At 44.6% G+C, this 12,621-nt stretch overlaps 1 protein-coding gene across 3 annotated transcripts; it reads left to right on the top strand.

Moving 5' to 3' along the window:
• The first annotated feature begins 3,184 nt into the window (after positions 1–3,184).
• Positions 3,185–12,621, top strand: armh4 (armadillo like helical domain containing 4). Of its 3 annotated transcripts, none has more exons than XM_033648266.2 (8): positions 3,185–3,360; positions 4,458–5,347; positions 7,925–8,317; positions 10,132–10,281; positions 10,419–10,577; positions 10,742–10,773; positions 12,232–12,381; positions 12,479–12,621. In XM_033648266.2, exons 2-8 carry the CDS (start codon positions 4,477–4,479, stop codon positions 12,551–12,553), a joined length of 1,830 nt encoding a protein of 609 aa, XP_033504157.2. In that variant the 5' UTR covers positions 3,185–3,360; positions 4,458–4,476; the 3' UTR covers positions 12,554–12,621. The 3 variants fall into 3 exon arrangements, with proteins under 3 accessions (XP_033504157.2, XP_033504159.2, XP_033504156.2); XM_033648268.2 differs by having other exon boundaries at positions 3,221–3,360; positions 4,455–5,347; positions 12,232–12,366; XM_033648265.2 differs by having other exon boundaries at positions 3,221–3,360; positions 4,455–5,347.

Here is a 12,621-nt window from a genome sequence, read left to right as displayed (position 1 = left end):
GTGGACTTTTCAAACACATAAGCGTGAACAAAATTTAGAAATGACCTTATACTGCAAACAAGCTCAAACTACAATTTATATCAGCTTCCAATTACTCTTTATTAATGTCACATATTGCAGATAGGCTAGTCTATATTGTTGTGTTGTGCTGTGTATTTTACTCTTTGAAGCAATGACAACCCCTGTTTTTAAGGTGACACCAGGAACAACTGTAACCGTGAGGAGCTGCTCCACTGAATGAAAATTATTAATAGGCTACATGAATTATAAATGGATGCAGAGTTTTTTTGAAAGTTCTCCCTCTGACTGTTAACATTACATCTACTGCATGTAACCCATGGATGCTGATGGTGTAACCTCACTGGGCCACCACATGGGATCACTGAATGTTCTCATCCATGAATCACATTTCTCTGGTGGAAATTCAAGCAAATTATTATACCATTTATTATGCAATTACCCTACCACATTACCATATCATTTCCTGCAAGCAGTGTCACTCAAATCCTGCCGGGTTGCAGTCATCCGACCCCTCCTTAAGAAACCCACCCTGGACCCGGAGGCTCTCACAAACTACATGCCTATTTCAAACCTCACCTTTCTGTCCTAGGTACTAGAGGAAGCAGTTGCCTCCCAGCTTCAGGACCACCTCAAACATAACAACCTGTTTGAAAAATTTCAGTCAGGCTTTCGCTCAGCCCACAGCACCGAAACAGCTTTGCTCAGAGTGATGAATGACCTACTGATGGCAGCTGATGCAGGATCTCCATCACTCCTCATTCTCTTGGACCTGACAGCAGCATTTGTTGGACTGTTGGACTGTCTGACCGTGCACTGCAGTGGTTTCAGTCCTACCTCTCAGACAGGAAGGAATATGTTTCGCTAGGAGGATGCAAGTCCAGGCTGCTCCCTGTCATCTGTGGTGTTCCGCAGGGGTCATTTCTTGGCCCCCTCCTTTTCATCACTTACATGCTCCCCTCAGTTGTGTCATCAGCAGACATGGGATGTCCTTCCATTGTTATGCTGATGACACACAACTCTACATCAAAACTGCCCCAAACCCCTCTGCAGCCCAGTCATCCCTCACCACCTGTCTCGAGGAGATAAAGGCATGGATGAACAATAACTTTCTCCAACTGAACAGCAATAAAACTGAGGCACTTCTTATTGGCACCCCACACCAGGTTCAGTCTTCACCCATATCCCAACTTACCTTTGACAGCCAGCTCATCCCTCTCTCCTCCTCAGTTACAAATCTGGGGGTTCGGTTTGACCCCCACTTGACCTTCAATGACCATATAAAACACCTGTGCAAGACCTCATTCTACCATCTTCGCAACATCTCCAGACTCCGCCCCACTTTAACCCTCCCAGATGCAGAGAAGCTAGTCCATGCTTTTATCTCCTCGAGACTGGACTACTGCAACGGACTCTTCATTGGGATTCCTGGCAAGAACATCCAGAAACTGCAATACATCCAGAACAGTGCTGCCAGGGTCCTGATGAGAGTCTGTAAACACGAGCACATAACCCCCATTCCACACTCACTGCACTGGCTCCCTTTCTCATCCCGGATCAATTCAAAATTCTGCTGCTCACCCACAAATGCATCAATGGACACGCACCCCCCCTACCTACAAGATCTAATCACTCCGCAATCCTCCACCTGCACCCTCAGATCTGCAGGCAGCCTACTCCTCCCAGTCCCCAGCACCAAGCTCTGCACCATGGGAGACAGAGCCTTCTGCTCGGCCGCACCACGTTTGTGGAACAACCTCCCTCTCCAGCTGAGGACTGTACAGAGCCTGGACTCTTTTAAAGAAGGCCTGAAAACCTTTTTATCCAAAAAGGCCTTTGACTGTTAAATTGAGATAATTATAGTGTTTTTTCTTATGTTTTTATTATGTTTTTAACCTGTAGCACTTTGAGATCCAAGGATGAAAAGTGCATTACAAATAAAATCTATTATTATTATTTGGTACTAAGTGCCCATGCATGCACCTGCTTGTATACTGTGCTATTTTAGAATAACTGTGATTTAAAGAGCAAAGGTAGTCTTATAAAAACTAATCAGCTGCCCACAGAACATCTCTTTATTTCTATAAGTAGCACAATATCCTAAATGCTCACAATATGATGGCATGTGAAAGCTGTGAGTTCATAATGGAGCTTCTGTGCTCAATCCTTGTTTTGTTTTTTTATCAGAGATTTTTTTAATGCAAAAAGTTAAAGTTTCATTTCTCAAGTTGCACTGATAGCCTACGAAAATATCAGATACACTTGCACATGAGCTAAACTCCATTCAAAAGAATTTTTGCATGTATACTGGCACAAGTTAACCACCCTGTAAAGGCATTGATCATAATGATTATCAAATACAATTTTTTTAGTATTAAATAGTATTAATTTACCCACAATTCATGGCAGATAGAGGCTGTGCCCGACCTAGCACCCCCGTAATAATAATAATAATAATAATTATTATTATTATTATTATTATTATTATTATTATTATCATCATCATCATTATTTATTACTATTTATTTAACTTATAATATATTTTATAATATATTCTAAGACATCACATTTTTATATATTATATCATATATAACAATAATAATAATAATAATAATACATTTATTTGGTATAGCACTTATTATTTCTACATCATAATTATTATTATCATTATTACTTACAAGAACAAGAGTTTATAAGAAATCAGTACACAAAAAATAAATAAAAAACAATCGGAAAAAAAAGATAGGTGCGAATTTGCTAATTAAGTTATCTAATTTATGCATTAGGATTATTTTAAACATTCCATTTGCCTCTGTTGCAGCACAGGTGATTATACACTTAAATATCTTTAGCAATAACAAAAAAAACCCATTTGATATTGAGCTCATGGTGACAGCATCATAAACTGACAGGTGTCTTCTTCTGTGGTCTCCGCTGTTCTCTGGCGACCTTTAACTCGAGGTGAAGGAGCTGTCCATTCAGCACCACTAAAAGCCTCATGTGACCCTTTGGGCAAAACAATAAATAAATAAATGCACTGCTGATAATTCATCAAGGAGCAGCTGCTCTCCACTGGGAGTCACAGCTCTGTGTGTCAAATAAATCCTGCAGATCTGAGGCACTTGGTGGCAGCTGCACTTGTGAAGCAGGCGGACATACGTAGAGAAGACTGAGACTTTGAGTCAGTGACGCCGAGCTGCACAACAACAAGCCTCTCCTTCAGCTTCCACACTTGACTACATCCTCAATTCGTACTCGAGCGAGCTGCATTTTTTTCTTTGCACGCTGCAAAGAGAAGCTCTGCGTCCTCCAGGCACCGCGATCCGTCATGAACTCTGGAAGGTATTTATTTATAGCCTTATAATTACCGCCTCGTGCAGAAAATGACGGCTGGTGCGATTTATGGGAATGCATTGTATGTCTCCTCTCTGAGGCTGTGATCAGCTCCAGTATGGTAATGCTGCAGTGTGAATTTGTTTACAGTCTAAACGCTGGAGCCGATGTGTTGTCAGGTGGTGGACTGCATGAGCTTAGTGGCTGTTCGCTGTATTGATCACAGGGGAGGTGCGCAGGCAGAAAAGAAAGTGGGTTGTGTTGTGATATTGTTGGACCGTGGCATCATCAGGGCTGTGCATGGTGGGGATGAGGATGGTTTCTCTCTGACTCAGGGAAAGGGTGTCACCCTGTGAGCACCAGACGTGTCGCGCATTCATCCTCCTTCCCTCCAGCAGTGATTGATTATTAGGTGATTATTGCGGACACGTCATGTGAAGCAACAAATGCGCCATGCACACGTTGCTTGCTTTGTTTTTTAATCCAATTCAGCGTGTGACAATGTGCATAAAGCTGTTTGAAAATTCCTCCTTTTTCCCAGAGACATGCAGCTCTGTTTAATGTGGAGATGTAACATTCATGGATCCATCTGTGGAGGAGAAAACCTGGTGCTATTTATAGGTGAAGTGCGGAGGGGTGCTAAGGATTGCTGTGTCAGATTCTCCCTCTGTGTGTGTGTGTGTGTGTGTGTGTGTTTGTCACTCTCCCTCTGTGTGTGTGTGTGTGTGCCCAGCATCTCCTTCTGTTTATACAAAATGAACAGAGGAGTCTGAGATGAAAAGGAATTTCACCCAAATTATTCCAAAACGGTGCAACTGCAGCATCAAAGCAAAGGCAGGCAGACACACAGTTAATCCTGTTCTCTGTGGTTATTATCACAGGCTGTATGAAGTTCTAAAAAAAACCCCACACACACTTTGCATTATGACCCTTTAATCTGCACTCATTTGCAACGTGCCCTGTCACCTATATCTTCCCTCCCCACACACCTTCACCTCTGCTTTGTCTCTGTGTCCACATGACAAAGCGTTGAGGTTGCAGGCAGGGGCTGTTCACACCTCAGTTCAAGCCTGTTGGCGTTTATCATCTGTGTCCCCTCTCAGCAGGCACTGAGACGAGACAGAGATGCTGATGTCTGGGACGCTCCATCGCCTCCTCCTGGCTGGGACCTGTCTCTGTGTCTGCGGGACCCCTGTCCGCCTCCTCAACTTCACCCCCACGCAGGACTGTGACGGGCAGTGCGCCAGCTCAGGAGCAACTGTCGGGTCAACGCACCCTACAGATGTAAAGTCTGAACCCTCAGATGCAGAACATGATGTGACTGGCCTGATATTGAATGTAGGTGCGGGAGGAGGGGCTGGCCCACATGGACGACCTGAGGGGATAGCTCCAGTGACGCAGACGGAAAACGGGGACAGCCTTGATGGAAGATCTGGGCCGAGCGAGGCTGGTGGAGAGGCATGGAGCCAAAGGAGCGGGGGAAGGAAGGTTGGGAGCACATCTGAGATGGGCGACGCTCAAAGTCAGTCAGAGACAGCTTCGTCTGTTGATCCAGAAGGTATAAAGGAGGACGTACCTGCCATCAGCCAGCCAACAGGTGGGAGAAGACACTTGGACCTGGCCTTGAGCACCACAAGGTTGACGCCAGATGGATTTTTCGCCTCCTCCACAGCACCACAGCTGAGCATCTCCACCAGGGAGGGAGAAGAGCAAGGTGGAATGAAGCTACCTGGTTATGGTGATTCTCTTCAGGATAGAGACCCAGAAGCAATCTCTACAGAACCTCCAAATCCTGGAGCACAGATCCAGAAACTGACCTCCCACATCCCTCCCTTGTTCTTCGTCTCACCACGGACCTCCACACACTTGTCGATTTGGGGCCATGATGGAGCTACCTCCCTCCCAGATCCCTTGTTACCTGAGATCGGACCAAACCTGATGCCCAGAGAGGATGGACCTGAGAGCCTGTGGACTGAGGCGGCGAGGCCCAGTGGAGGTAGGTCAGAGAAACTAGAATAATGTTGATGTAAAATGGGCGTTCTTTTAGGGGGTAAAACTTCCTGTAATCCCTTCCTCAACATGTCCAAACTTAAGACACAAAGTCCCTGGTGTAAGGTAATACTCTGCAGCCATTGTCACCCTAAAAGACTTCCTTCCACAACAAGCACTATTTTCTTGCTTGCTGGAGTTTTGCAGGGTTTCAGGAGGCTTCATTAAAAAGTGAGGCGGAAATGAAAACGACACGTCGCTGCTGCAGAGATTGCCTTTGATGATTGGCAAAGAAAGGCGCTCGCTTTTCCACGCTCCACTTTGAACCCCAGCTGGGACCCGTGGCAGTCTAATTACTTTCTATTCCTGACTCGAGCCTGGAAGAAAAAAAAGGGAACACACACAACTGCCAGGAAAGGGGCTGGTGGCTGGGTGTGTTACACAAGTCTTTGGAGGATTCAACCCATCTATACACTCCCCCAAAACCTCCTCCCTTTCTTCCCCACCCTTCACACTCCCCATCCAAACTATTGTAAGGAAACAGGCAGGTTATTATTCAGTGAGGAAGACGAGGGAAATGGATTAAAAGAGTCTGTCTGAGCCAATATGTGTTCCTGACGTCCGTTTGGGGATTGTCTGTTTGATGAAGCTTCCTCCCATCTGAAAGGAAGCTGACAAAAAACTCAATTCCCAAAATGGCATTATGTAAAAGGATTGTGGTCTTTATAAGCATTTTTCAGCCGACTTCAGAAACGCTTTGGACTAAAGGGAATGCCGGGGAGATATGCAGTGACGGTTCCTCCTGTGACAGCCCCCTCCGTGGTCGCCTCTTATCTAGAAAGAAGCGTTTTTCAAACAACCCTCTTTTCACTGTGTCTTAGCTGCACTGTGAACTCCACTCTGGAGAGGGTGCAAGTGCTTCTAATGAGAAGACTGCGTGTCCACAGAGGTACCTGTTTCACAAAGCTGCATTCTGACATAAATACTAAAGTGCCATATATGCGGAATACATTTTCTGCTTTGCAATAGTAAACAAGTAAACACTTCACATTTTAGCTGTCAGCAGAGTTGCGAGTAAAGAAACTGCAAGACCCTCACTCGTTTGCCCCGGTTTACTCACTAAAGCTGGTACTCTAAACCTTTTAAAGGAGCAGTGTGTAGGATTTAGGGGGTTATATTGGCAGAAATGGAATATTATATCATAAGTGTTTCTCTAGTAACCTAAGAATGAGCCATTTATATCTACATAGGGAGCGGGTGCTTGTCTACGGAAATCGCCATGTTACACCGCCATATTTCTTCAGTAGCACCGAACAGTCAAACCAAACGCTGGCTCTAGATAAGGCCATTTGCGTTTTCGTATCGACCACTGTAGTTGGCAGCCCCTCTGCGACGAGCAGTGCTGGAAAAAAACAGATTCTTTGATCGTGAAACTGCTTTATTGTGTGTTTTTACCGCTTTAAATCAGCGGGTCAGTTTGTTTTGGAGAGGAAGAGACCTCTGTGGATAATTCAGCTCCAAATAAAAACCCTTCTGAATGTCTGGATCTCAAGTTATCACTTGAGCACAAATTAGCATTAGCCAAACCGTCCATCCTCACCGCTAGATGTCACTGAATCCCTGTAAATCTTACAAGCTGCTCCTTAAAGGTATCGATCAAAATAACCCAGTACCAAGTAGTATCAAAATGCCTCTCGTCAAACGATACCTGGATTCGATCCTTTTTGTGCTGGGGGTCTGATCCCAGACTCTCCCATCTCCCCACCATATCAGCAAACTTTCTGTTGCTGCCGTCTCAAGAGCTGCTGTCCTCCCAGTGCTACCTGGTTAACATGAGCTAACACAGCAGCAGCAGTGGCTACCATCAAACATCAAGCCGTTTAAACAGTTCGAACAAACTCACAACGACACCGAAAGAGTTCATCTCTGTCATTAAACTTAATAGCTGTTGGGTAACTATAGCTGAGTAATTCTAACAGTTAGCCCTGTCACTGTGTGGGTGCGGCCGGGCGGACTGTCACAACTGTCCAAGGCATGGAGCTCACACTCCTGCAGGGGCAGCTACAACCCACACAGCCTGTGGCGTGGTGAAGTCGAGTGCAGTGTATTTGACAGAGTTCTCAGTTCGGGGTGCTGAGATGCTAAGGAAACAGTCCATCCATGCACATTATTGGTGCATGAAGTACTATAGATAGCAGAATCACTTTAAGGGCACTGGTATTGGTACTGGGATCCATGAATGGATTTCCGAACAAGCCTATCAGCAAAGGAACTGCATCAAGACACAAAATAACCACAAAAACAGGAAAAACAACCACAAAGAGACGACAAAGCCACAAATGACCAGTGCATGTAGGAGAGGTGGTGGGGTCCTTTGCATATCTGTGCCCAGGGGCCCATTGTCACATAATCCACCCATGCTGGTATTGTAATCTTTTAAATGATACCCACTGAGTTGAACCTAGCACGATCCCAAAAACATAATTTTCAGTCTGACTTTTACCAGAAGGTCCAAACAGCTCTGCCCTTTGTAAATGACACACCGTGCTCTGTGTCCTGACCCTCACTCTGACTCTGATTACAGTGGACACCGTGGTCCCACCATCTCAGGATGAAGCCACGGAGGGCACCATGTCATCAGAGGCGCTCCCTCTCATCTTCGAGCCTTTTGAAGATGTCACACCAGAGGGGGCAGCAGCAGAGGCAGTGGCGGCGGTCACGCTGGTGCCCGGCAGTGCTCAGCCTCCTGCTGCCATGGCAACCGGAGGAATGCCTCAGTCAGAGGTGGACCTGGACCAGCTGGTCACCGTGGAGACAGACAGCGACGGTCCCTCGCACGCCCCACCCCTGCTGATGCCAGACTGGACGTCACCTTGGCAGACGTCCGGCGGGGAGCTGCTGGAGCCAATCGGCTCATCGGGTCCGTCTGTTTCACAGCGGCAAGCCGGAACTGAGGCGGAGGATCACTCTGAGAGAGGTGAGAGAGGTGATGTGGCAGCACCAGAATCAGTGAGTGAATCTCCCTGCAAAGATAATGCTCCGATGAACAATGACTTTATGAATCATGATGCTGTTTTGCCGTGATTCAGCCTTTTTTCTACACGTGTACTTCACATTTATATGAAGTGTGATGGAGCTACTAGTTACAGAAAAGTATAATCCATGCAGTGACTTAACTGTATGCTTCATTCTTATGACAATATGCATTTAAAGGGACGATTCACCTCAAAATCAAAAATACATATTTTTCCTCTGACCTGTGGTGCTGTTTATCAGTCTACATTGTTTTGGTGTGAGTTGCAGAGTGTTGGAGATATCAGCCGTAGAGATGTCTGCCTTCTCTCCAATATAATGGAACTAGATGTCACTCAGCTTGTGGTGCTCAAAGCGCCAAAACATACATTTGAAAAACTCAACATCAATGTCTCTTTACAGAAATCATGACCTGGTTACTCAAGATAATCTGCAGGCCTTGTTGTGAGCACTTTCATGATGTAAACATTCATGGCGTCCCCTGTGGCTGAGCTGTAACCTTAGCTACTAAGCTAAGATGTATCCTCATACAACAGTTCATATGATACCTAACAAATTAGCACCCTACAAATAGCTTTACATACTTAACGTTAAGTTACGTAGGTTAGGTTTATGCGAAAATAGGTGGCAGTGTTTCTTAAAGTAGCTCAAGTAAGTTCACTTGGTTTCACATGGTTATAAACACCGGCCTCCAGGGGAAAGTCCTGTGTTTTGTGACCCATCCATCAACCCAACCTATCTTGTGTCAACTACTTCCTCCTTTACTCTAGAACTCTCTGTTCTAAATGGAGGGGGACATCTCCCCTGCCAACCACCCCAAAATCTAAGCCTTTGGTTGTACAGTTGGCAGTGGGGAGAAAATAGTTCCTACACGAAACTGCTCACAACAAGGTCTGTGGATCATCTTGAGTAACCAGGTCATGATATCTGGAAAGAGACATTGATGTTGAGTTTTTCAAATGTGTTTGTTTGGCACTTTGAGCACCACAAGCTGAGCGCCATCTAGTTCCATTATACTGGAGAGAAGGCAGACATCTCTACGGCTGATATCTCCAACACTCAGCAACTCACACCAAAACAGTCTAGACTGATATACAGCACTACAGGTAAGAGGAAAAGTATGTATTTTTGATTTTGGGGGTGAGCTGTCCCTTTAAAACCCAGTTTGAAAATGGCATCATGGAGCCACAGTACATCATGATGCTGCAGCACCTTGCTTCTATTAAGAAAACTATCACACCTCTTTTTAGTTTTAGTTTCCCCGTAGGCCGCCTCTGGTTAGAATTCATGTCACTTCAACATGAACTTGTAGAGACTTGAAAGTTGTCTGAGAATAAATTCATGTGACATTTCTTAAAACACTGAAATACAACAAATACATGCAACACAAGCTCAGTAAAAGTCTGAGGAGATTCAGATGTTATTAGACGTTAAAGGGAAACCACACGCATTTTCAAAATTCATACATTAATCCTATGTCCCCAGACAGCAACTCTCTCTCAAATACTTGAAGACATTACAAGGCTTTGGTTTCTGGCTTTGAGAGACATTAGCTCATGTTCAGAAATACTGACTAAACTTTCCTAGGTCTTGGAAATAACATGTTGGAATCCTTATTTGAGGTGGAGTTCCCCTTTAACGTGAGCTATCAGTTGCAGCTGTGAGTTAAAACACAGTGTGTGAAATCCTCCACTGCTCTTTCTTTCTTTCTTTCTTTCTTTCTTTTTTTGTCCTCGGACTGTGATTTGGGACGTGTAGGTGCTGTGAGGACACTGAACCTTGAAGAGAACTTGCCCACCACCGGCCCCTCCTTCTCATCCTTCCACCGTGCTATGACAACGGTAACCATGGCAACCCATCATCTGGTGCACAAATCCAGATTGGGGTTGGAGGAGATGGAGTCTGAGGGTAAGATGAGTTTTATCACCAGCTGGAAGAAAAAAAAACGATGGCATTTTAATAAGCTTTTCACAAATTTTCATTTTCAATTATAAGTGTGACTCTCGGCTGCTGAGTAGATACTTTTGATTTTGCTCTCTCAACAGAGGAGCCCGATGAAGACGAGGATGATGAGAACTCTGAGGAATCAGTGGAGGATGAGAGTGAGGAGGACCTGACAGAAGCACCCAAAACATCCTCAACGCAGCCTCCGTACAGCCTCATCCCTCCACCTCCTGTCTGGGTTCAACGCAACCAGGGGCTGAGTATGACAGAATATAAATCACCTTTCTATTTAACATAGTTTATTTAATGCTCATACCTTCACCTGCCATCATGAAAGCAACCAGAAACACTGACACGACCAGTGTAAGAGATTAGTAGTGTTGTATGATATTGTCCTGCTGAATCTCTGGTTCTTCTCTTCCAGTGCGGAGCTGGGTAGAGCTGATCAGAGAAAAGGTAAGACTGCCCCCTGCTGTCCTGGAAAAGTCCTGGTTAGCGATCAAAAAAATGTCAGTTTGGTGACAGTGTTAAGGATAAAGCAGGTAAAAGACATTTTATGACAATTACAGAAATATACAACATTGTCTTATCTTGTTTAAACTCAAGTTTAAAGCATATAGAACATGATGATGGAAGTATATGACGCCATTCTCACCATCAATTACATCTCACATGTTGTTGCAGCAACTTTTGGGTTGATACCATTTGTTACACAGAATTTTTTCAGATTCATGAAAGATTGATTTTATGGCTTTTGCCTTTATTAGATAGGACAGTTTAAGTGTAAAAGGGGGGAAGGAGAGGGGGGATGGCGTGCAGCAAAAGGCCACAGGCTGGAATCAGACCTGCAGCCACTGCTAGAAGGACATAGCTTTTGTACATGGGACACCTGCTCTGTACAGTGAGCTACTAGGTGCCATTGTTTCACAGATTTTGTGCTAAATTTAAGCATTTCTGATGACTCGAGAATTGATAAAAATGGTCAAAAATCCCTGAAAAATACCACATTAAGGCACCAAAACCGTGAGGAACACTATTGAAAAATCCAATCCAATCCAATTTTTCTGTGAGAACTGTATTTTTCAGTTATTACATGGCGAGCATTTGCGTTATAGAAACTGCTGAGGAACCTCCTTATCTTCAATTTACCTATGAAAGCCATACATCTTCTGAATGCCCAAGGTCTCTAGTTTCATGGTTGTAAAGAGTTCACTATAGGTCATTTTATACAGTGATGTCTGTTTCAAAAAGTGGTCACACTGATGTACTATAGGGACTAACATCATCACACCGAAATATTCAAATACAATAGGCGAAAATAACACATTTGAATGCCAAACTCAATGAAACTAGCGTAAAGTGTGCACGTCTGTCAAAGGGACACTCATGAGCACCCAGAACTCATTTCCATTCAGATATCTTGAGGTGGAAGGTCAAAGGTTTGAAAAGTGGCCATGGCCGCTGTGTCTCGCCAGACTTTAGCCTTACTTCTGCTCAGCCTGCTACAGCCACTTAATTTAAAGACAGGGATGTTAGGCTTGATCACTGGCGGCCAAACAGGTCTGAGAAGGTTAATATATTTCAAGTACTGAAACAGAGAAATAGTGCAGTGTTTGATATTGATTGTACCCACAGCATATGAGCAGCAGCTTCTGCAGCAACACCACTTGAAAAACCACATGTACTGTAGAACCAGTAGTAATAATTCAAGTTTATATACGATGACAATTACATTTGCTAAAAATATGCTTGTTGTAGTACAACAATAATATTTTCTATCAATATATTGGGGCGGACATTTTGACCATACCCCCCTCCCCATTTATATTCTAATTCTAGCCTAGATTTGGGGTAAAACAATGGATTTATCTGGACTACACTCTATTCTGACCTCCATGTCCTCACCCTTGACAGGCGGGTTATGTGTCTGGGATGTTGGCCCCTGTGGGCATCGGCATCACTGGGGCCCTGCTTATCGTCGGCGCCCTCTACAGCATCAGGATGATTCACCGCAAGAGGAGGAACAGCTTCAAACACCAGAGGAGGAAGGTCAGGCAGCCAGAGGTCAATAACCCTACTTATACTTATTGCTCATTATTACTCGTCTCACTTGTTATTAAGGATCAATCCTGTATTAAATTTATTTATTCTTCCTCCCCAGCAACCTCGAGAGCCCGGGACCAGCCGCCAGGATCAGGCCATGCTGCTGGCCGACAGCTCCGAGGATGAGTTCTGACGAGTCCCTTCTGGGCTCCTTTTGTCTGCGACCAATGGCTGATGCTCCTGTAAAGGAGCCTTGGCAAA

This window comes from Epinephelus lanceolatus, chromosome 13 (assembly GCF_041903045.1).
Source record: "Epinephelus lanceolatus isolate andai-2023 chromosome 13, ASM4190304v1, whole genome shotgun sequence".
In the NCBI taxonomy this organism is placed as follows: Eukaryota; Metazoa; Chordata; class Actinopteri; order Perciformes; family Serranidae; genus Epinephelus; species Epinephelus lanceolatus.
This window is presented reverse-complemented; position numbering and strand designations above follow the sequence as displayed.